Here is a 23,699-nt window from a genome sequence, read left to right as displayed (position 1 = left end):
GGGGTTTAGCATGAAATTTGTTATGGGTTATGTCCAGCGTAGGAAGAATTCTAGTGTCTGTGCTATGGCTTGGCATGCTGATATGCTAGAACAACCAGGAAAATTTCCATAATCATTTTCATTCATGCAATCATTCATTCATTTATTCCTACCCTTGTTGAACGAATAAACATTTGTTGAACCACCTACTGATGAACATCTCTCTTTACATCCAGTGTCTGAAAGGCTAAATGGTTTTTCAGACTCTGGGGGATTTCAAGAGTCACAAATGAGGCAAAATGTTGTGGGCACTCAGCAGTGCTGCCTCTTTTTTTTTTTTCTTATGAGAAAATGCAAGAGCAAAGTAGTGCAATATGAATGCATAGAGGCCTACTGCAACATGGCAGCCACGGCTATTCTGATAAATCACATCTGTTTATATAAGGCCCTATTTGGCTATATCAAAGAGGTGGAGGCCAACTTCTAAGATAAGGGAGAAAGAGTATGTTATTTTCCCCCAAATATTTTAGTCTTTATGCTCAGTGACCAACAGTCTGACACTCTGTGTGATTTCCTACTGTGTTCTATATTCCTTGCTAAGACATTGGCCTCATTTTAAAGAGAGGCAAAAGATACTGGGTCTGCCCCATATCCTGATAGATCCCCCAATGTGGTCAAATGTGTGTCTCTACCTAGAGTAGAAGAATCCCTGACTTCAACCAATAAGTATCGTGGACACTTCATGTACACAGCCAGAAATGTGGCAGGTCAGCTGCCAGTGCTGTTCTTATGTGGGTCTTGGCAGCTGCTTTGAGAAGGGGACTTAGCAGTGTGTAGTGAAAATGTCTCTATGGCATTTGAGAAAGAAGCTAAGCTATTTATATTTAACAATTATAAGAGCAACCTTATGCTGAATTCTGTTCAATTCAGCATACCTTGCCTGAGGGCCCACTATGAGTTAGCTACTGTACTAGGTGTTGGTAATTCAGGGATGAATCAGATGTGGCCCTAGCTCACAAGGAGCTCTCACTCTGGTTATAAGGAGCATTCATATGGAATACTTCTGTAAGCAGGTATTAAACAGAATAGCAGAATCAGTGATGTGGCTTGTTTTAACACAATTGAGCTATTTCAAGTCACTACCTCCTGAAACCTCCAGTAAAATCGCTAGTATGGCAGCCTCCACTGCAACTGAGTTCTGTCATAATGCTAGTATTAGAAAGAATTCCAGTATCTTCAAATGTAGGTTCTCTCAGTTGTTTAACTCAAGGGTTGTAGTTAAGCCATGTATCCATCAGCTGTATTTTTAGCAATGAGGTTAATTTTTTTCCCCAAAGTTCCATTATTAAGGATCCTAGAGCTTTTCTTTAGCTTTATGAAGTGACAAAGCTGCATAGCAATGCTGTTGAGGGTATATGATGAAACTACCATTGAGCACTGAACAGTGAAACAGCAGGATAACACCTCAAGGAAAGGTCAAGTATAGGATTTTTGTATTTCAAAAAGTTGTGTCCCCCCTAAGCACAGTCATTGGCTGTCTGTAAATCAATGAAATATATCTGGACTTTCTGGCCAAGTAGCAAATACCATTTCACATTTCCAATGGAGAAATTTCCACATATCCTGTGTGAAGTTTTCTCATGTAAGTCACCACAATCAAAAAGGAGGCTTAACTTCGCTGAAGCTTGACAAAGGAAGACTATAATTTAATGGGAATGCACCCAGCAACATGGCCATGCTTAGCATGGGATGTCAGCACAAACAGGAAGAAATATTCCATTATGTAGAGAGCTCTTTCAGAGTGGTAGACAGGGAAGGGAAGAATGTCAACTGTCTGAGCCAAAGTCCCAGAGAAAGCATTTTGGAAATTTTGGAGAATATAGTTAATCATTATAATAATGATGATTACTATTACGATTCTTACAGTGTCATATACAACCATGGGTTCAGAGGGCAATAGCCCTGTTAGCTGGATTAGACAAAAATAAAGTTTAATCCTAATGTCGTGGCTGTTGAGATGGGCCTTTATCCATTGGCCTCTTTGACATACTGCTGATTGAGCTGGTGTCAAAGCTCTCTAGATGACTGCAAAGGAATGTGGAAATTTCATTCTGTTTTAGCTCATTATCTCTTGTTTACCCCACCCCACTGCCGGTTGCTAGCTATATCAATTTTTTTATTGCTTTAGTTACTCTTTCCATGCTTTCTCCTGCTTTCTGTACTTTCATTTCCTTTATAAAGTAGTTTTAACACCTAATCTATTAACTCCTAATATTTCTGCTTCATAGAAATACTTTTATCTCCGATGGTTGGATACAAGTGTTTGAGCACACCAAAACGTGCTTACAGTTGCAGTCTTGAATAGATAGGTTTGTGCATTAAACACGGGGGTGGGGAACTTGGTATCATGCTGATCTTATCGCAGGGTTTTTGCCCATAAAATAGAAGACAGAAACAATTAAAATCTTTTTCTCAGAATCTAAATATTCTCTAGCTTTATCAATTGGTAATTTGCATTCTATCAATATGTCTATCAACTTTCTTCATTCCACCAACTTTCTTCATTTAAGGTAAAAACAAGAAAAAATGTAGTTGTCAAAACATGAATAAATTATTTACCTTTGAAAGTTTAATTGTTTATTAGAATCTTCTGGAAACAAATGTTACTTTAGCTGGTTTCTTTTTCTAAGCCCATTTTAGGTCACTAAGTAGACAATATGGGTAATCTTTATTAGCAGAGGTGTTCAAGTCATCCACATTGTTGACCACTCATCTTCTGTTTTGCTTGGGCAATGCCAAAACTGAGTCTGTAAATTACCTTATAATTTCAGGCACAGAATCAGAAGAAAAAAAATAACCTTAGGTTTGCTAGTTAAACTTTATCCATTTTCACTTTTCTGGGTGTTTTAAGGGGAAAAAAAATAATACCTTACCCAGGTAAAATTTAGCCTATCTTTCTAAAGAGGACTCTGTAGGAAAAACAGGGAAACCAATCAAATTAGGTTGTAAGAAAGGAAGTTAAGCATTGGTCAGAGGCAAATGGGACTGAAATGTGGTATCACCAAATGTTTTCCCATTGTTATTTTTGATTAAGTTTTTATCCTGCAACTGCTTAAGAGCAGTCAGTCCCTTCATAGTGTATCTGTACAGTTGCATAGGGGAGATAATTGCTTCAAGATAGATTGGTGATTGGCAATGGACCCTGGACATAACTCTTTGACCAATGGATTTTGAACAAATGTAGGATAGTGAATTAATGATTAGAGATAAGTCTTATTTTAACGAGAAGCATATTTTAAAGCTATTTTATTTAAAATAGTCAATTTTCCCATTAACAAAATAATTTCAAATTGATATGTAGAGAAATAGTAGTTGGCACGTAATAATAGACTATTCCTATCTCTGACTCTGCTTTTACTTCAGAAAATAATGTCTTCAAAACTAACATATCATTTCGGCTTCGAATTCTCAAGGTTTCTTTTTAAATGTCTTACATTTGAGAGATTATTTACTTTTTTTTTTTTTTTTGGTTTCTGCATTTCTCTTTTTTCTACTGCAATTTTCCACCTTTTGTGCAATTGTGAACAAGGTAACGAAACGCCTCCCTTCCTCAGGAACATCTACTATCTTCATGCTTTCTCAAACTTCCAGCAATCACAGTTTCTCTTGGAGTGAATAAGGTGATTTCCTTTCTTAATGTACCAACTTGCTTGCATTCTCATTTGCCTGACACCATTTTCTAATTCTTTATGAAAAATTACTTCTCATGACTCATTTTATATCTTCTATTGATGCTTAGAGTATTTTGTCATTTTCTTTTAATCATGTGTTCACCTTCCAAATTGTCACACTGGAGAGGAAGTAATTTTTAAAAGCTTGGACTACGGGTCTGTAGTCTTCATTGATCCACGGTATGCAGTAGCCATGGCGTGTTAGAGCTAGTCTGTTCACCAGGACAGGAATGTTTTGCACAAATATCTCTTTGTTTGATAATACGGCACCGGCACAATTCTCAGAGGTGTTCACCAAAAGGATGGTAAGGTTTACTAATCAAACCATATTGACTCATCTTACCATATTACTTACCAGTGCCATTCCAAAAACCCAAGTTTACTACATACTACTGTTGTCTGTTTACTTCTACCACAAAAACAATTCGAGTTGGAGACTTTCTTAGGCCTTTGAATGTATTCATTTGAATGTTATACATTTACTGTATAGTGTAATCATTTGTACTTTTGGCCAGAGGAGTAGTCTATAGGAAATGATTTTTTTCTTTTACCTTTTTTTAAATATATAATCACCAGGTAGGTTAACCAATTTTCAAATGCTTTAAGTATCTTTGCCTCACTATTACAGAGAAATCTGAGCTGTAGAAGGGCATCTGACTCATTATCCGCCAGACCTTCAGTCAGACCTCTTCTTTTACGAACATTCTCAGACGAATCTAATGTATTGTAACAGGTACCTAGTGTTAAACAAATGGGCTGGCTTTAAAAAATCGGATTAACAGCATTATAAAGAAAAAATGAAAATATCACTCTCTAAATTTTCTCTGCTGTTGGTGTGGTGAACTTTACAATATTCTTTGCAAAAATATAAAGATGCATTACTTGGAATATGGGGAAATATGCATTTAAAATATTAAACATTAAAATATGATAAGCCCCCCCAAATAAAATGTTAAACATTTTTCAGAGCCAAATGTTGATACAGCATATTTAATTTGTAAGGGGCAAGTTGTCATGGCAAGGCCACCATGTGAAAATGTTTGTTAATATTGATCAGGGAAATATAACTTTGATTTATAAAGATCATTTGGAAAACTAAAAATAAATATTCCAAAATTGCATCTGTATAATATCAAGCCAATTTAGCATTGCATGTTCTCTTGGGAATTATGTGAAAATAACTAAATGTGTTTGTACCTTCATGTGCTGTGTCTGTGTGTTTGCAGATACTGTATACACTTACGTCCTTGTAAATGTCTGATCTCCAAATATATATCAATGAACCAGTCTAATCATAACTTTTTTAATGTCAAGTTTTATTCAAGCTAAATGTTTCAACTTTCAGAGGTAAAATATTTCATAGCCATTCAGGGGGATGCTTGCCTAATGATATAAAATGCTTTATAATTAATGTTTCCAAAAATGATTAAATTCACTTTATAATGTTTCATTTACCCCCAAAAATATTTGGGAGGAATTGATATGCCGTGGGAGGGCCCCTTGAACTCAGAATGACTCCTTTATGTATAGTCTGTATTTCCTTCAGTGGGGGCCTTTAACAACTCAAACCTCTGGAGGTCTTTTATCCATCCATAGGAATTTAGAGTAATTAATGAACAAGGCTTCCAAGCTTGTCAGCTTGGAAACAACTCTACACAGCTTAAAGCAGGGCCATCTTTCATGCACACATAAAAATTAATGATCATCATGAATAAAATTGTGGGTTAGTTCACTTTGAAGCTAATAATTGCGAGTCCACCTCATAGGCCCATTTTTTTCAACAGCTGTCAACTCTGCCACCCTCTAGCAAAGAATACAAGTTAAATTAATGGATTGACTCCATTGGTTCTTCTGTCTTCCTGGAGTTCATCGCAGTCTACATCTGCACTGTTATTTTAGAAGCAGACTCATTTTGCCACAGTTAGCATCTTTTTACCCATTTTTGAACAACTTACCTGCGTATGTTTTCCCTTAGTAATGAATCTGCTTCACAAGTAACCTTCAAGGTCTTTGACCCCTTTGTCCCAGATTGCCTTGCTCTAAGTTGTGTGATGCATTTTAGCTATATTGTTTCTGGCTAATTTTGTATCCCCCTGGATTGCTCTCTTTAGCTTGGTCTGTGGTTTCCGGGACTGGGCTGGATAGAAGACACTGCTGTTGCTTTTGGCCTCTCCAGGGCCTTATCTCCTACAATGTCTAACATAGAACTGAGGAAGTATTTTTTAAAAACAATTGTCTTATTTTTAATGTAGTTATTTCTTCCAGGAATAGATTTTCATGTGGCATTATTTCTCCTCCAAAGACAGTAATTAGCAGCTAGTTTAGGCATCTAGTTTGTTCCTTGGTTGGTAAGGAAACTACCTAACTCCTCAATGTGAGTTACGTTCTCAGTATGAATGGCAACCTTATTTTGGTTAGAGTCACCATGACCCTGCAGAGCTACCTGAAAACCTACTAGTGGTTCTGGAGAATGTGGAACATAAATAGAAATGGAAGGTATTCTAATGAGCTTCTAGTCCAGCCATGGCAAAGGAGGTGTCCCAGAATGGGAAGAAAATAGCATACTACTTAAGACCTTCCACTACTCAGGTTCAAAAAGATTGAGTTTTAGAGTGGAGAATCAGGCTCCCTGTTTTGACATATGACTTCCATTTCTTAACATACTTGACTTACACTTAATGATCAGTTTGTCTGTCATGCACCATCCTGATCATAGCATTTGATGATGTTTAGAGGACAGAGAAGAATCTACAGATTTGATAGGGAAATATCCGTGGTTTCTCTTCCAAAAAGATGAAGCATAAGAAAAAACAGAAGAATCAATCGACTCATAGATACGTGATCTACCAAAAGGAAAATTAACTTCCGTATTGTAGGGGGGAAATATGCTTCTTTCAGTAAAAAGGAAGAATATTTTCACAATAATCTTCCAAAGCTGAATATATCTTCAGACTTCCTCTGTCAAAATTAACACATCAAGAAAAACAACAATCTAATCATTCATCAAACATTTCCTGAGTATCTGCTGTGTGCCAGACACTATTACTAGCTGCTGGAGATAGAAGGTAAATAAAATGTTCCTGTTTTCAAGGACCTCCCAGCCTAGAGGAGAAGGGATCACAGCAAGCTAAACCTCTGCTATGGTAAATAATCCCAGAGGTAGAAAGTATTAGGAGAACCCTGGAACAATCCAAAAGCAAAAAGCAAGCCTGAATCTATTCAGCTGACAAATGAAGAAAGGATTAAAATCTGGTTATAGTGTCACTCTTTTTTTCCCCTGCATGTGAATAAAACTTGGCACTTTGTTAAGACAGTTGCTTTACTCTCATAACAAAATTTACTACTTATTTCTGAAAATGCTTAACAGATGGTTTCACATTATTAAAGTAAGCCTTTTAAATCTGTATATTTTACATTTTTCAGAATCCGAATCTTGAACTGCCTATGTTATTGTCCTACAAGCATACTGACAGTGGTTACAGCTAAAAAAGAAAGCATGAAGAAACAACTACAAAAAGTTATCATCTCAGGATACTTGATATGCAACACACTAAACCACTCTCATGTCTAGAATTCACAATAAATGTTCATTAAAATACCAAATGATTCTCTTAAGCATTTACCATTATTGTAAGTAGCCTTTATGGCCAAAGCTGTAAGTTAAGAATTATATGAAAGTTGAAAGCAAGAATACTTAGAATTCTGGCTTTAGATAGAGTAATATAACTCAAATGGGTGCTCTTTTAACCCATGAACTTTGTGAATGGATTTAAATACAATAGTATGAAGTAGAAGTTATGCAATGAGAATGAATAGATTTTGCTAATACTACTTTTTTTGCCTGGCAGAAGAAATAGACTATTTGGATCACATTTCTCATTCCTCCTAAATGATCATCTTAATTTTTTTTCCAAAGTACATAAGGAATACTTGAAAATACAGAATAACTAAATAGTATCAATGCATCAGACAGAATAGTTAATCCCTTCTGTTTACCCACGTGCTACTAATGTCTTGGTAGAATATTCTTGCCAAAAAAATACCTTGAACGCTTATGTGGAAAGTGTTAACTTACGGGTATTTTTGTGGGAATAGAAAAAAATTCTTTATTTTTTATTCTTCTGAATTAAACCCCACTTATGGGTGTAAGCCTACTAGACTTGAAAATAAGGTATAAAACATTTCCAATCACTTAGTAGCCCCTCAAAGTAGTTAGAAAATAAACAGATTTTTCCGGTGTTGATTTTACTGGGATCTGCAGTAAGGTGGTTTAAACCATAGTTATATAAAAATAAAGGTCATTCTGAATATCAGCCTTTTATAATTTTATGTGAAGAGGAAGAAAAATAGCTTATTTTAAAGTTTTGACAGTTTTTATTTGAAAGAGATTGCATTTATGCATATATGCAGTGCTTTTTCTTAAACTTGGCCAATTTGGAAAGGGGGAAGGAGCCACCCCAAAACGGTGGTTCAGCTTGTAGAGCCATGACTCTGTGAAGATGAATGTTGTCTCTTAACTTGGACAGGGAAATGGTCTAACTCTAAACCATGAAACTGACCTTAGTAAAGTCCTTGACTAACTGAACTAGAAGGAAGGTTTAGCCTTCTAATTAGTTCACTTGAAACATAAATGTGAAATGTCTTCATTCAATGTTAAACACATACTTTTTTGGATATAAATGACCATATTTATTTGACTGCTGTTTTTTTTTTTTTTTTTTGTCTTTCTGGCATGCCTGTACTATTATTAATGTTTATATTGTACCTTGATTTGGAAAAGTATTGGAGTTAATCTGTATTATATTTATATAGTCCATATGGCACATTTGATTCTTCCACATATATTTTGTGTTAATGTTTAGGTATGATTTTTTTCTAAATTCTAGAAAAGAACATAATTTCAGTTATCAGAAGCCATTCCATCATTATAGACCCTTTTTCATTATTTCATTTGCTCTCATATATCAGTATTATTTTTGAGCATTTTGTTACACGTCATTCACAACTTACCTAAGTGTGCTGTGTTCTGGTAGCCCGTATTTGAGGTAAGCTGCTGAAAACAAAAGTCTCTATATTCTTTGCCTATTCCAAAGAGCTAAAAAAGTCTAACCCAGGAAAGCTTTTGATATTTTGTGTTTGTTTTCTTGTTCTTATGGTTGTTGTTGCTGTATTATTATTGCTGTTTTACATAAAATCTATGGGAACTGTGAATACAGACAAGAGAGCCACAGTAGAGAGGCTTGTTTAATGCAGTACCATTGGAGAGTTAACAGAATAATCTAGTAGAAAAATAACTGGTTGCATGTAAAATTCCTTCCAGCCAGAAAGAAAGAAAGACAAGGAGTAAGGGGGATTTAGAGTTATGTCTCAGCTACACATTACATTGTGATACTGCAGCTCAAATTCAGAATGGCAATGATACATGATATCATGGCCTAGATCCTTGAGAGGGACCTGGCTTTCCTTTTTAAAAGATATTTTACTGAAGAGCTAAAAAATGGCTAGTGTGGGGTTAGCAGATCGAATAACTTGAAATAGACCATGCAGTATTCCTAGCACTCAATGTAATCACCCTATTTGTGACAGAGAAAGGGAAAAAAATATAATAAGATCATCTACCTATAATTTGAATAATTTTGAGCTATCAAAATGTCTTTGTAATTTTCACAACCGTTGTCCATTGTTTGAGGATGTTACCTACTAAACTGAAAACATTCATTCCATATCTACTTACACATACACCAGCAACAGTATAAATGTAAGCCTAACTTTGCAAAATTCGTAATAATTTAGTGATGGAATTTTTTAATAACATGCAGTATATAAATGTGCAGATTTTATGCGTGTTGACAAAATCATTTTTCAGCTTGCAAAATGGGACTGCAATATTACATTTTTCACTTAAGCAGTTTTTTACATCTGCGTTGTTGCTTTCTAAAATGAATGTGAATGCCATCTTTTATGACTGCAACTTGCCTTTTCCATTACAGAAATTTTTGTTTGATGTAATCAATAAACTTTGGTATGATATGATTGATATATCAGCCTCTTTTTTTGGGAAAGGTCTCAGTTTGACATTAAAATAATATGGAAGCAATTTGTTGATGGGAACTAAGTTTCTAATTTCTTCTTGACCTGCACAATTGACAGAAGTTTGACCATTTCTACATGAGTTCAACTGGTATTTTATGGCAATACCTAATTTGGGGAGGGTAAGATATTTGTAGGAGTTTTTAATAACACTGTACCTTGTTACTGCATAGATAAAAGTCCAGCCAAATCAGCAAATACATATTGAAAGTATACTTTGTGCTTGGCAGTGTGCTTGATGCCAGCCATGCATTGAAGGTAGCATATGTTTGGTCTTTGTGGTCTGTGTCTTCAACCCATTGAACTCATTTGATTCTTAAGCAGTCAAACATGAAGGGATTTTACAGTAGCTTGAAAGTTGGTCCAAAGGTGTGTGTGTGTGTGCACACCACTTCCCCCACCTCTTCTTACATTGCTCAGCCTGCACCCAAGACCTTGTGGAAGAAAGTCCCTTTTCTTGAAAAACCTCACTGTCCTTGACTGCCAAGAAACCAGAGTTGCTCTACGGAAACTGGTTTCATTGCATTTCTACATTTCAGTCTCTATGTTTTGGTAGTCTTTTAATCCTGTTGGTCTTTGATCTATATTTAGTGTGTATTTTCTTCTTTTTCATTAAGTGGAAAATATGCGAAAACCTGAATTAAAGTATCAGCTTTGCCACATTTCTCTCTGAATCCTTTTTCTTTTTCACCTGTAAGATGGTGTGTGGCAGGGCAAGTAAGGTAAAGAATGAAAATTGCTTTGTAAAATGTCATTTGCTATTCATATGTAGGTATTGTTACTTTTATATTAAGGGTTTTTTATTGCTTAATTTTTTAATGAACAGTTGTCATTTACCACATTTTCATAGATGTCTTACGTTATTTTTGGCTTATTGGAATCAGTCAGTTCAAGCTTCCTTCCCTTCCCCCATCCAGCCTTATGGGGCGCTCCCTCTTCACCTCACTGCTTAGTCTGCCCACAGTTGGCCAATACAGTGAGTATTGTGAGGGTCCGAGTGATCTGGCCCCTTCAACAAGAAGCACAGGCAGAGGTTAAGGGCTGAGGTTATCACTATGGTTATTCAGTGAATGTGTCCATGGGCAAAGTGCTGGATGCATACTAATGAAGTCTGAAGGCCTGTGTTCTGAGAATAGTTATCAGGGGAAAAAAGTGGGCTTAATTATTTTGCAACTTTTAAAAAATTAATTTGACACAATTTTACCAACAACTGATGGGCGAGGAAACATGGGCTCAGTTCCTAGTGCGTAGACCTATTGTGCTAAAGAAATGTTGCAGCGTGGATCAAGCAAGTCCTCATCTCTTGGGCTTTGGGAGTAAGTGCTCAGGCCTGTGGCTGAGAGAAACAGTGCACTCATGGTGGGCCAGAATTCCTGCTGGCAGTGAGTCTTTGGCCTTGGCTCTTTGGGCAGGATTGAGCAAAGGATGTACATAACTAAAATACCTGCTGCTGCTTTGGTCTCTTCAGCAGTTGCCAAAACCCAATTCTTCACATTAGCTAACACTTACACAGCACTTAATATGTGCCAGCAACTGTTCTAACCACTTTACACGTATTCATTCCTTTAGTAATTCCAGTAACCCTAGGAGATAGGTACTGATGTTTCTTCATCTGACAGATGAGGATACTGAGTCCCAAAAATACTCAAGGTTACACTGTCTGGTGGAGCCAGAGTTTGAATCCAGGTATTCCAATTAGAGTCTGTGAACTTAACTAGGACACTGTGTTTCCATTTTTATATCACCCCTGATGGCATGAATAAACAAATCATCAAAATGTTAGTATTAAACTTGAGAAAACAGACAAACCAAAATTGAAGGATATTCTGCACAATAACTGGCTTCAAAATTACAAAGATCATGAAAGAGCAAGACTGAGTAACTCTCCCAGATAAACAAAACAACTAAAACTTTATTGTGAAAACTAACCATGGCATATGATCTTGGACCAGAAATTGAACATTAGTGGGATAATTAGTGAAGTTTGACTACAGGATCTAGGCTATATAACATTGTATAGGCAATATATCTATGTTTTCTGATAATTTGGAATTATGCTGTGATTATGATATATTTTGGGGAATCCAAGTGGGGGGTATATGAAAATTCTTTGCACTATTTTTACAACTTTGAAATGGTTTCACAATTTTAAGAAAGCTAAAACAATGAAGCTTAAAAATATTAATGGGAAAACATTAAATTAAGCTGATACAGAAGACTATCTAACATCTGCATAGCACTTTATGGACTGCTTTTGTATGTACCTTATTTAATTTTCACAATAGTCCTATGTAGAGATCATTAAACTCCAGATACTTAACATATCAACTGAGGCTCAGATAAGTTAATTATCTTGCTAGTCTCCCAGGACTGAACTCAGGTATGACCCATGTGTTTCCTTCTATACTACACTTTGCACTTTGTCTAGGACTCTTAAAGCATTCCCCGTTGGATTCTAGAATGATCAAAAGGCAAGTGTTACTGCAGTCATTTTTGTGTGGGTCCATCAGATGCAGTCAGATACAACCATAGATAAAACCATCGATAAAGTCATGTCATTGCTCTTAGGGTTGAGGTGAGTGGCCTGAGAATGGCCCAGGCCTAATTTTTCGTTTTCCCCCTTTCGTCTAATCTGAAGCTGCTGAACTGGGCCTCGGCACCGGTACTTATTCAGGTATTTTCCAAGGCAAGTTTTAGCTTACTACCCCTGCTTCCCACCCTTGGAGTGAGAATACAAGAACACTTCTTTAATTTTAATAATGAAATTAATACAAGGAATAGATTACACAGATAGTATAGCTGAACAGCCCATTGGGGATTCTGTGAAACGGCCCAGAGATTAGAAAGAGGCAGAGGCCAGAACCATCCTTAGGTTGTGGGGGCAATAGGAGGAAATTGACTTCTGGAGCCAATGGCCTGGTCATTTGGCAGAAGTCGGAATCACTGTGGGCCTATCAGGAGCGGCTGGGGCCACAGCAGAGCCATGGCCACTATTGGAGATGCAGCCTGAGGCAGAAATACCCTGGCTTCTGTCCCCAAGCCTGCAGTCTGCCTTCCATTAGCTAGACCCAGCTAACTTGAGGACCTGAGAAACAATACAAAACAGAGCAAAGAAGTACAAGGAATGTATCTGAGGGTAAAGAGGCCAGGGACTAGCACATCAAGGATTTAAGGAGTCAGGTTCGGATTTATACTCTTAAAAGAGTGTGTATAAACATAAAGGTGAAACTTTAAGGGGCTACATTTCATCCCCTTTATAAATGTCAATTATATATCCCATATGAAGAAAATGCGGAAAAACAAGTCACTCCTGTAACATATTTAGTGCAATACTGATGATAATTTTTAATGGATGCTTGAATTAATGGAAATAGAGGGTCCTTGTATAATTCAGCCTTCTTAATTAGTAATAAAGACACTTAGCATTAAAAAAGACCTAAATAAAGGAGTTAGCGTATCATTTCATAGATAAATGAAGTTCACCTACATCATATTCAAAATTCAAGAATAATTCACCAGGCTCTGGAAAAAAAGCTGCAATATTAATTGCAAAGGAAATGACTTTCCTTCTTTTCATCCTTCTGCTTCCACTCATGAAATAGAAACTGTCTTCCTGCAGGAAGCATGTGGAAGAAGGTTTCTGCCCTCCACTCCTCAATTAGCTGACTGGTGAGACTGGAGAAGGGGGTTACTCCACATGTTTAGCCCCACTTGGGCCCTTCCTCTTTCAGAACTGCCAGCTTGCAGGCTGATCGCCTTCCTTTCTCCATTCCCAAATCCTTCATGCAGTATGCTCAGTGCGGGCAAGGAATCCGATAGGCAGGGTGGAGGAGGTGGCTCTAGTTTTCTAGCCACTCAGTCTGTGATTAAATGGATAAATTCAATTCAGAGGGGAAGGAATGGGAAGTCATTTTGGCCTCAGACTAGGCCAAGTTTTAAAATGCATCTTTGCAAATAATAGATTGCTATTTTGTCTGCTTCAGGCGCTGCTGTATTCTTAGTGCCTAGAGCAATGCTGGGGGAGCATAATGTTTAAAAATATTTGTTGAATACACAAACGCATTATATCTCTGATGTCTGGCTTATTTCTTGACTGGCTTTGAACTGAGAGGGGAGAGGGATATGACAATATATGGGGCATTTTCACCCTTATGTTCTCCATATTCAAACAGATGGCCAGCCTCATGCTCATTACTTTAGAAGTATTAATATATGGCACCAGGAAAGCATAAGATTGCCTGCAGAGCTTCTTGGCTTTTCTGTTCCACAGACAGATCATTAAGAATGTAGGTTTTCAGAGGAGAGGGAAAAATGGGTGTCATGGGCATAGAGTGTCTTGGAACTACATGATTACAGAAGACTTTCCTCAAATTGGAAGAACAGGATGCCCCAGGCTGCAGGGAGGAGAAATGAGAAAGGATCTTTTAGTGCAAAGATCAGGTCAGACCACTGTTCTGCTGAGCAGCACCTTCAGGGAAACAAGAACAGAGAGGACAATAGAGGGGTGCTTCAAGGCAAATGGCATCCTAGCCAGCATTGGCAGAAACCATGCCTCAACATGGCAAGAACACAGCACAGCTTCTGGCCCTGGAACACATGATGCAGATAGGGATAATGGACCTCCTGAGTGGTAATGTGTGTGGATGATGAATGAAGATAAGACAGGTGTCCTCCATCTCCAACACCTTGACACTGCATTAGCTCCAAGAACCATAGAACAACCCTAGTGAAAGGGGGACCTCAGGCCAGATAATTTTCATTCATACATTCACTCACCCATTCATTTATTTAGATACCTCTCCAGAATGGGAGCTAGGCAGGGTCCAAGCTGAGTTTAATTTTTTAAACGTATTTATTGAGTGCCTTCTCTCACATTTACTACATTCCTTAACAGCTGCCTTTAATATTATTTTTAAAGCATTATCTCTTTCATTCTGCTCTGTCAATTTCTACATCGTTGCATTTGCTAGACAACTGCAATTATTCTTTGGGGCATTAAATTTTTTTCTTCAGGTCATCGTGGGTGGAAGTCTTTTTATAATATGTTGCACTCATCTCTGCCTTCATATGCAGAAGGCACAGAATACCACCTCACCTTCTCAATAACGCTGAGTCATCATTATGGATATCCACTAAAGGACTCGGCAATAAGTACAGTAGTGCCAGCCTTTCTGGGTCTTCACACTGCTTAACTTTAGGAGGATATCGTATTTCTTTCTATAGTCTTCCTGTCAGCTCCCTTGCTCTCATTGTCAATATTTAATTTTTGTTACGCCTATTGGTCCATGTCTACCTTCTTCCTCTTGACTTCCCCCACAGATTTTTTTTCTTTTTCTTTTTGAGCCAGAGTCTTGCTCTGTAGCCCAGGCTGGAGTGCAGTGGCGCCATCTCAGCTCACTGCAAGCTCCACCTCCCGGGTTCACACCATTCTCCTGCCTCAGCCTCCCGAGTAGCTGGGACTACAGGCGCCTGTCACCACGCCCAGCTAATTTATTTGTATTTTTTAGTAGAAACGGGGTTTCACCGTGTTAGTCAAGATGGTCTCGATCTCCTGACCTTGTGATCCGCCCGCCTCGGCCTTCCAAAGTGCTGGGATTACAGGTGTGAGCCACTGCACCCGGCCCACAGATTTTTTTTAAATTATAGCATGTAACTGACTAAAAATCCAGAGTAGTATATCAGAACCTAGTGTATACTTTTGGACTGTACTGCACTCTCAGGGTAGTGCCCTCTTCTTCCCACCCCAGAGTCCCTGGAACCATGTAAAAACCTCTGCAGCTGGCTGGGTAGTCACTGGTTCAAGATATTCCTCTAGACCTCTCTGACCTGCTTCCTGTGTTGAGCCTCTCATGCATGGAATTCCAAAGGGCTAGACTCATTGACCTTGCTGTTTATCTTCCCCTTTTGTGGAGACTCCACGGGACACTGCTAATCTTTTTGCCTTTGCCTCCATGCTCCACAGCCTAACAACCCAGGCTGTCTCAGGCTCCCAGGTTGCTGCAGACCAGCCCTCCAGCTTGCCTTTCTCTTCGGGAAGGAAGAACAGACACTGTATACGAAATGATGAGAGACAGGCTCTGGGTGAGGCAGCCCTAAGAATTTTTCTGAATGAAGTTTATGGGCTTTAATGCATAGGCTTTGGCACCAACCATTTTGTCTGCTCAGAAATGTTCTGATTCTTTGGGGTGTTTGAGATAGTTAATATTTCCTTGTAAATGATTTCTGAGGAGTACTTTGACAATGAATTGTATAATTTGCTAAATTCAGGTGTGGCAAAGGGTCACTATTGTGTAGGGGAGACAGTATGATATGGTGGAAAGAATACTAGAAGCAGGGGGATCTGAGTTCAATTTTTAGCTCACCCATGAACAAGTTATATGACTTTGGGCAAGGCACAATCTCTCTCAATCTCAGTGCTCTAATCTGTAAAATGGGTATATATTAGGTTTCTCCAGAGAGACAGAACTGACAGAGAGAGAGAGGCATGGAGAGGAGATTCACAGGGAAATTGGCTCAGGTGATTATGGAGGCTGAGAAGTCCCATGACAGGCCATCTACAAGCCGGAGAATGAGGAAAGCCAAGTAGAATGGTGCAGTCCAAATCCAAAGGCCTCAGAACCAGGGAAGCCAATGGTATAACTCTCAGTCTGAAGCCATAGGCCTAAAAACCTGGTGAGCCATTGGTGCTAGTCTTAGAGTCCAAAGACCAGAAAACCTGGAGTTCTGATGTCCAAGGGCAGCAGATGAAGGGTGTTCCAGCTCCAGAAGAAAGAGAGTGAATTCTCCTTTCCTCTGCCTTTTTGTTCTGCACCCTGAGCAGATTGGCTGATGCCCACGTACAATGGGTAAGGGTAGATCTTCCTTACTTAGGTACACTGGTTCTAATGCCAATCTCTCCTGTAAGCACCCTCACAGATATACCCAGAAATAATGCTTTGCTAGTTACCTGAGTATCCCTTAATCCAGTCAAGTTGACACCAAGAACAATTCATCATGGGGGAACATACCTACCCTGTAGTGTGGAGAGAGTTATATGAGATCATGCATGTTAACACACCTAGCACAGGCCGGGTGTGGCAGCTCACACCTGTAATCCCAGCACCTAGGGAGGCCGAGGCAGGCAGATCACCTGAGGTCAGGAGTTTGAAACCAGCCTGGCCAACATGGCGAAATGCTGTCTCTACTAAATATACAAAAATTAGCCAGATGTGGTGGCGGGCGCCTGTAATCCCAGCTACTCGGGAGGCTGAGGCAGGAGAATCGCTTGAACCCAGGAGGCAGAGATTGCAGTGAGCTGAGATTGCACCACTGCACTCCAGCCTGGGTGACAAGAGCGAAATTCCGTCTCAACAAAACAAAACAAAACACCTAGCCCAGATTTTAGCTTTAGCATATACTAGGCACTCAGAAATTGTAAAACATCTTAACAGTTTTATTAAACCATAAAATAGGAAACAACCAAAAGGAAAAAAACAATGCTTTCCGAAAGCATCCAACCTAACCCCATAATTTTACATAGAAGAAAACTGAGGTCTAAAGAAGGGGAGATGATATGTCCAGAGTCACACAACCAATTAACTACAGAGGCAGGACCAGATGTCCTGTCTCTGGAATTAGGAAACAGCACTTTTCCCCGTTTCAAATACTTCCAATGTTTTGAATTTCTGTAATCAACAGTCATTAGTTTTTTCTTCTGTTTTACTTTCCACTTGCTAAACCCAATTTTGCCTCCTGGAGCAACACAAAACAAGATTACTTCCTCTTTGACAAGATAGCTTTTCACATATTCCAAGGTTACCCTCATGTTCATTGATTTCTATTCCAAGATCCCCATCTCCAGTGCTACCAACTCATCCTTTGTATGGCAAGCTCTCCAGAACCAACACAGTTCCAGTCACCTATCTCTGGCTAGGCTCCCGTTCATCAATGTCTCTCTTAAAAGGTGGCACTTAGAGCAGAGTGCAATATTGCAGCTACGTGGCAGAATGATTAGCTTCCTCAGTCTATTAACTCTGTTTCTCTTGTGGCAGCCAAAGACTGCATTTGCTTTATTTTTGTTGTTGTTGTTTTGAGACAGGGTTTCGCTCTGTCACCCAGGCTGGAGTGGTCCAGTGGTGCAGTCTTGGCTCACTGCAACCTCCACCTCTGGGGCCCAAGCAGTTCTCCTGCCTCAGCCTCCCAAGTAGCTGGGATTTACAGGTGTGCACCACCACTCCCAGCTAATTTTTATATTTTTAGTAGATACTGGGTTTTGCCATGTTTGCCAGGCTGGTCTGGAACTCCTGGCCTCAAGTGATCCTCCCGCCTCGGTCTCCCAAAGTGTTGGGATTACAGGTGTGAGCCACTAGGCCTGGCCCTGCATTTGCTTTCTTTATCAGTCACTTCATGCTGTTTGCCCAGATATTTCTTACATAAATCATTGCCAAGCCATGGGTCCCTATATTACTGTCCCTGGGCGGATGTAACAAATTACTACAGACTTTGTGGCTTAAAATAACAGAAATGTATTCTCTTTTGCAGTTCTGGAACCAAGAACTCTAAAATGAAGGTGTCAGCAGGGCCACACACTCACTGAAGGTTCCATAAGAGTCCTTCTTTGCTTCTGCCAGTTTCTGGTGGTTCTAAGTCCTTGGCTTATGGCTGTATAATTCCTATCTCTGTCCATCTTCACATGGCCTTCTCCTCTCCTCCCTTTGTCTCTCTTTTGTGTGTATCTTACAAGGATTCTTGCCATTTAATTTAGGACCCTCCAGGACAACCTCATCTTGAGATCCTAAATTTAATTACACCCGTAAAGAGCCTTTTGCCAAATAAGATCACATTCACAGGCCCCAGGGATTAGGGCATGGACATATATTTTTGAGGACCACCAACCCACTACAGCTTCCCATCCTCTAATTGTATAATTGGTTTTTGGAGCATGAAGGCAGAACTTTTTACTTACCCTTGTTGTTCTAATTTCCATTTCCCAGGATCACACTAGCTGGTTTAAAAATTGCATCGCAATAATAGGAGTATGATGTTTTGCTGATTTTGTGCTTACCTGCTACTGTGGGACCCTTAGTGCACCACCAAAGTCATCTCTTTTGCAGGTTCTCGTAAGAGCCCATGAACACAGCTCTCTCCATATGGCATCTGAAGGTCTCTTCTGTTTCTTCTCTGCCTCCCACAGTGAGATATCTGTGGCCCCAAAGCTGCTGTGAAGGTGTTCCATGGCTGCCTGATTACACTAATACCACCTTTCACCATGGATACCACCATGCAATTGATGCTATCTTCCCAGATGTAGGTGTCATGGGGGGAATCCCTGTCTCCATCTCTTTTGTGATCCCTAGACAATTTCCCTTGTGTTCCCTCCATCTCACACAGATAACCTATAGTGCCATGTTTGTCTAACAGGAGGAGGTCCCATGGGGTCTGCTCCCCCGTGGGCCTGAGGCAAAGGACAACCTGAGTGATGGAGACATATGCCTCCTGAAATTGGGCCAGAGTCCCAGGTTATCTGCTTCCATTACTCTCTGTGCTTCCCTTTTCATGTCACTTGTTCAATATCTTCCTTCTCTGCTGGCCTGCAGGCTCCATTGAGGGCAGTGAATAAATCAGTCTTGTTCATCAGTAGATCCTTATTGCCTAGTGTAGTGCCAGCCACACAGTGGGACCCTAAGGAAATGTTTATTGAGTTAATAAGTTCTGAACAACTAGTGGCACTAAATCACCTGAGAAAAAGTTGTGAGAGTCACGATCTGTCACTCTGTACCTGTACCATTATCATCCCAAAGCAGTATGGCATGGGAGGTAAGCATGTGGACTCTGCCACTTACAAGTAGGGTGACCTTGAGCAAGTCACTTAACCTATCTGTGTGTCAGGCTCGTCATCTGCAGATTGGAGATATTATCAGTACCTACATCATATGGTTGTTGTGTGGGTCAACTACATGTAAAATGCTTAGAGCAGTACGTGGCACAACATAGGCCCTATATAAATTTGATTAAATAATAACATCATCCTTTATTATCTTACATATTTCCTCCAATTATACTTGAGAGCTCCTTTAAGGACAGGGGCCTTGTCTGCTTTTGCTCCCCATATATCCCTCAGTGGCTAGTATAGTATCTTGAAAATAGTATGACCTCAATATTTGTTGAATGAATGAACAAATGAACCTACTATACTAAGAATATTTCTCCTTCTAATAATTAGCCTAATTACTGTCTGTGGGCCTTGACATATTCCGTAAGTGACTTCCTTCGTATGAGGCAACTCAGTCCCTTTCTCGGGATCTAGACCGGCTGCCAAGTCATCTTTCAGATCTTCTAGACATAACTCCCTTATGGATGGATTCTGGAGAAAGAACAATTTTAGGTCCAAGTGGAGACCTTGCTACGCTGGACTTTAACCTAAATATCCCAATCTGCTGAGATATTTAAAATCTTGGTTCTATAATCTCTGGTAATAATGCTACCTCCAAAGTCTGTAGCATCTTGCTAATTTTATATACATGCCTTTTAAGATTTGATTCAAGTCATCAATTCCAAATAAATAACTTTGTTTGCCTGCAATAAATTACACAACTCTATATTGAAAATTGTCTATGGGAAAGAACTAAAGATATAATCATTACAATAACAAGCCAGCAATCATGAATGAGGAAATTCTAGAAGTAATAACTGCTTTTTGAACACATAATAGATGATAGCTAATGTAGAAGGTGGCAGACATTAGTGATTTATAGTACTGAAAAATAGTGAATGTAATATTGAGTTCAATACTAAATTCATATAAAGAATCAACTTGAGAGTGTAATTTCCTCGTAAGATAGAAGTATCAGAGTCAAATATGTTTTCAGTACAGTTCAGCACGATGCATATTTGCAGGAGAAATTCTTAGACTTCTCCAATAATTAGGCTCATGTGAGCTATCATAGGACAGATGGCTCTGCTATTTAAAACAAATTATAACCTTTAAAGATGAACATGTACTACTGAAATCTAAGTATAACTTTGCTTTGCATTTTAATTGAATGGTACCATTATTTAATAGGTGCAGCTGATATGAAGACTTCGGAGTGTTTTTTTAAAATAAAGTAAGAATACATCATAAATGACAAAAATATTACGCAAAGCTTATTTATGCGATTTGCATTCAGTATTTCTGGAAGCTTGAAAAAAGCCTTTTCCTGACGTTTAAATTATCTGTTCTATTGGATAATTTTGGAACTTAAAAGGGATGACAAATTTTTATCTTGTTTTTTTCCCATGCCTTAAAGTTACCATGTGTGTAAAATTTGGATAGCAATTTTAACTTTCATGTCAATCACTGATGTGTCATCAAAAGGTGTGTGTAACATAGTGTTCACTGATGGCACATTGAATATTTTCCCCCAAAGATTCTACTTTTGACAATGAAAAATCTTCTGACCATTTGATTGAAATCACTGTCTAGTCCAGTGTTTAGATGTCAGTGTTTTGGGCCAGGTGCGGTGGTTCACGCCTGTAATCCCAGCACATTGGGAGGCCAAGGTGGGTGGATCACCAGAGGTCAAGAATTCGAGACCAGCCTGGCCAACGTGGTGAAACTCCCTCTCTACTAAAAATACAAAACTTAGCCGGGCATGGTGGTGCATGGCTGTAATCCCAGCCACTCGGGAGACTGAAGCAGGAGAATCGCTTGAACCTGGGAGGCGGAGGTTGCAGTGAGCCAAGATCGCGCCGCTGCACTCCAGCCTGGGTGACAGCGTGAGACTCCATCTCAAAAAAAAAAAAAAAAAAAAAAATCAGCAGTTTATAAATGAGTAACTAGTTTTAAGAAGGGACAAGGCATGTTGAAGATGAAGCCCACAGTGGCAGGCCATCTACATCAATTTGCAAGGAAAAAAATTTATTTGCACTGTAATTGAAGAGGACCAACAATTCCCAGAAGAAACAATAGCCAACACCATAGATATCCCAATTGATTCAGCTTACAAAATTCTGACTGAAAAATTAAAGTTGGGCAAACTTTCCACTCGGGCGCCAAAACCATTGCACGCAGATCAGCTGCAGCAGAGTGTTCAATGGCAATTCAAACAAATGAGATCAAGATCCTGACAGCTGTAACAAGAGATGAACATGGCTTTACCAGTACAATCTTGAAGACAAAGCACAATCAAAGCAATGGCTACCAAGTGGTAGAAGTGGTCCAGTCAAAGCAAAAGTGGACCAGTCAAGAGCAAAAGTCATGTCAACAGTTTTTTGGAGATACTCAAGGCATTTTGTTTGCTGACTTTCTGGAGGGCCAAAGAACGACAACATTTTTAGCACATCTTTAGGCATAGCTTTAGCAGAAAAAATGCCCAGGAAAACTTCACCAGAGAGTCCTTCTCCACCATGACAATGCTCTTGCTCATTCCTCTCATCAAATAAGGGCAATTTTGTGAGAGTTTTAATGGGAAATCATTAGGTATCCACCTCACAGTCCTGATTTGGCTCCTTCTGACTCTTTTTTTGTTTGTTTCCTAATCTTAAAAATCTATAAAGGGCACCCGTTTTTCTTCTGTTAATAATGTCAAAAAGACTAAATTGACATCTCTTTCTTAAATGGCTGGTATCATCATTTACCAAAGTATCTTCGTCTTTATGGAGCTTATGTTAGAAATAAAGTTTATATTTTAATTTTTATCTTTAAATTTTATTTTCCACAAACTTTTTGAAGTCCTCTCATATTTGGAATTTTTAACAATAGAGGTATGAAAGAACAAATTCTGCAATTGTAATCTGTTAACCTTATTTCAACACTAGTTTGATATTGAAAGCCTAGACATGTTTGTCTTCACACTTATTAAAAAGCTATTGTCAGTGGGAAATGAGTATGCTTTCATGCTTAGTAAAAAATACGTATTCAAAATCATAGACAGTATGATCTCAAAATGACTGCAAAAAAAAGCCATAATGTTAACTGTGGTTGCCACTGAGTGATGCAATTAAGGCTAGGGTTCACTTTTCTGTTTCTTTATGCTTTTTCATAGTTTGCAAGTCTTCCACAATGAGCGTGTTTTACAAAAAGTGACAAAATAAAAAATAAAATCTTTATGAATAAAAGTGTAGCAAGTTTGAACAGTTTAGTACTGTACTCCCATTTCATATGTACCAGCTTTAATCTGAAGTCCTGTTGTAACTTTGTTAGCGAACCCTTTTTGGTTGATACTGAAATCTGCACTGTGGATCCATAACAGCTGTTCTTCTGTGTGAAACACGGTACAAGTGAAGTGCTGTGCCTAACGCCAGGGCTCTGATGCCTCTGTTCACTTACAATTTCATTTTCAAACATGGGAAGCTTCCATGATAGAGTAACTGAGTATTGCTTGGCTGCAAATTAAAGACAGCAATGTGGGAACACAAGTTCCCTGTGCGTTTTCTGAGTGAGCACTTCCTTGGATGCCTTTCATTATCCCTCTCCTCTCAACTCTTCCACTCCCTAGCTTCTCTTGTACAGTGGTCAGTGGGGTGATTTTCTTGTACCTCCACTCTCTGTGCCCTGGGTTGGGAATATCACACCAGTATGGTGCCAATGAGTGTTCACAGAGAGTTGGAGAAAAGAGGTGGCAGAGATTAAAATGCATAAATCATAGAATTCCCAAAAGAATATTTTTAAGACAAGTTAATGAGTAACTCTGTCCTTTTGGTATAAGAAACAAACCAGAAAGCAAACAAAACCCATAAAAACTATTTGTTCAAATTGTGAAAACTATCTTGCATTATTATATTGTAAGAATAAGTTTAGAAAACTGTTGCACTTCAGGCAAAAGTCCATTTTAATTGACCTGAGGTTTTGCTAAATTCAATAAGAATTTTATTTTTTTCTGATTATACTGACGATACTTGCTCAAAATCAAGCAATACCTAATAATATAAACATAAAAG

General features: G+C 38.7%; 1 protein-coding gene across 7 annotated transcripts in view; it reads left to right on the top strand.

Moving 5' to 3' along the window:
• The window catches only part of ATP11C (ATPase phospholipid transporting 11C (ATP11C blood group)), a 206,628-nt gene extending 196,881 nt beyond the window's left edge, over positions 1-9,747 (top strand). For 4 of the 7 annotated variants that reach the window (XM_055377045.2, XM_055377044.2, XM_063703057.1 and 1 more), the window contains one exon: positions 4,339-4,441. In XM_055377045.2, coding sequence (XP_055233020.1) covers positions 4,339-4,440 — 102 coding nt within the window. In that variant the 3' untranslated portion in view covers position 4,441. Of the gene's footprint in view, positions 1-3,568; positions 3,660-4,338; positions 4,442-7,133 lie in introns of those variants that run through there. The other 3 variants (XM_019019710.4, XM_055377047.2, XM_055377046.2) reach the window with 2 other exon arrangements.
• The last annotated feature ends 13,952 nt before the right edge of the window (positions 9,748-23,699 follow it).

The sequence above is a fragment of the Gorilla gorilla genome, chromosome X, assembly GCF_029281585.2.
Source record: "Gorilla gorilla gorilla isolate KB3781 chromosome X, NHGRI_mGorGor1-v2.1_pri, whole genome shotgun sequence".
Lineage (NCBI taxonomy): Eukaryota > Metazoa > Chordata > Mammalia > Primates > Hominidae > Gorilla > Gorilla gorilla.
The sequence above is the reverse complement of the archived record's forward strand: the minus strand, read 5'-3'. Positions and strand labels throughout refer to the sequence as shown.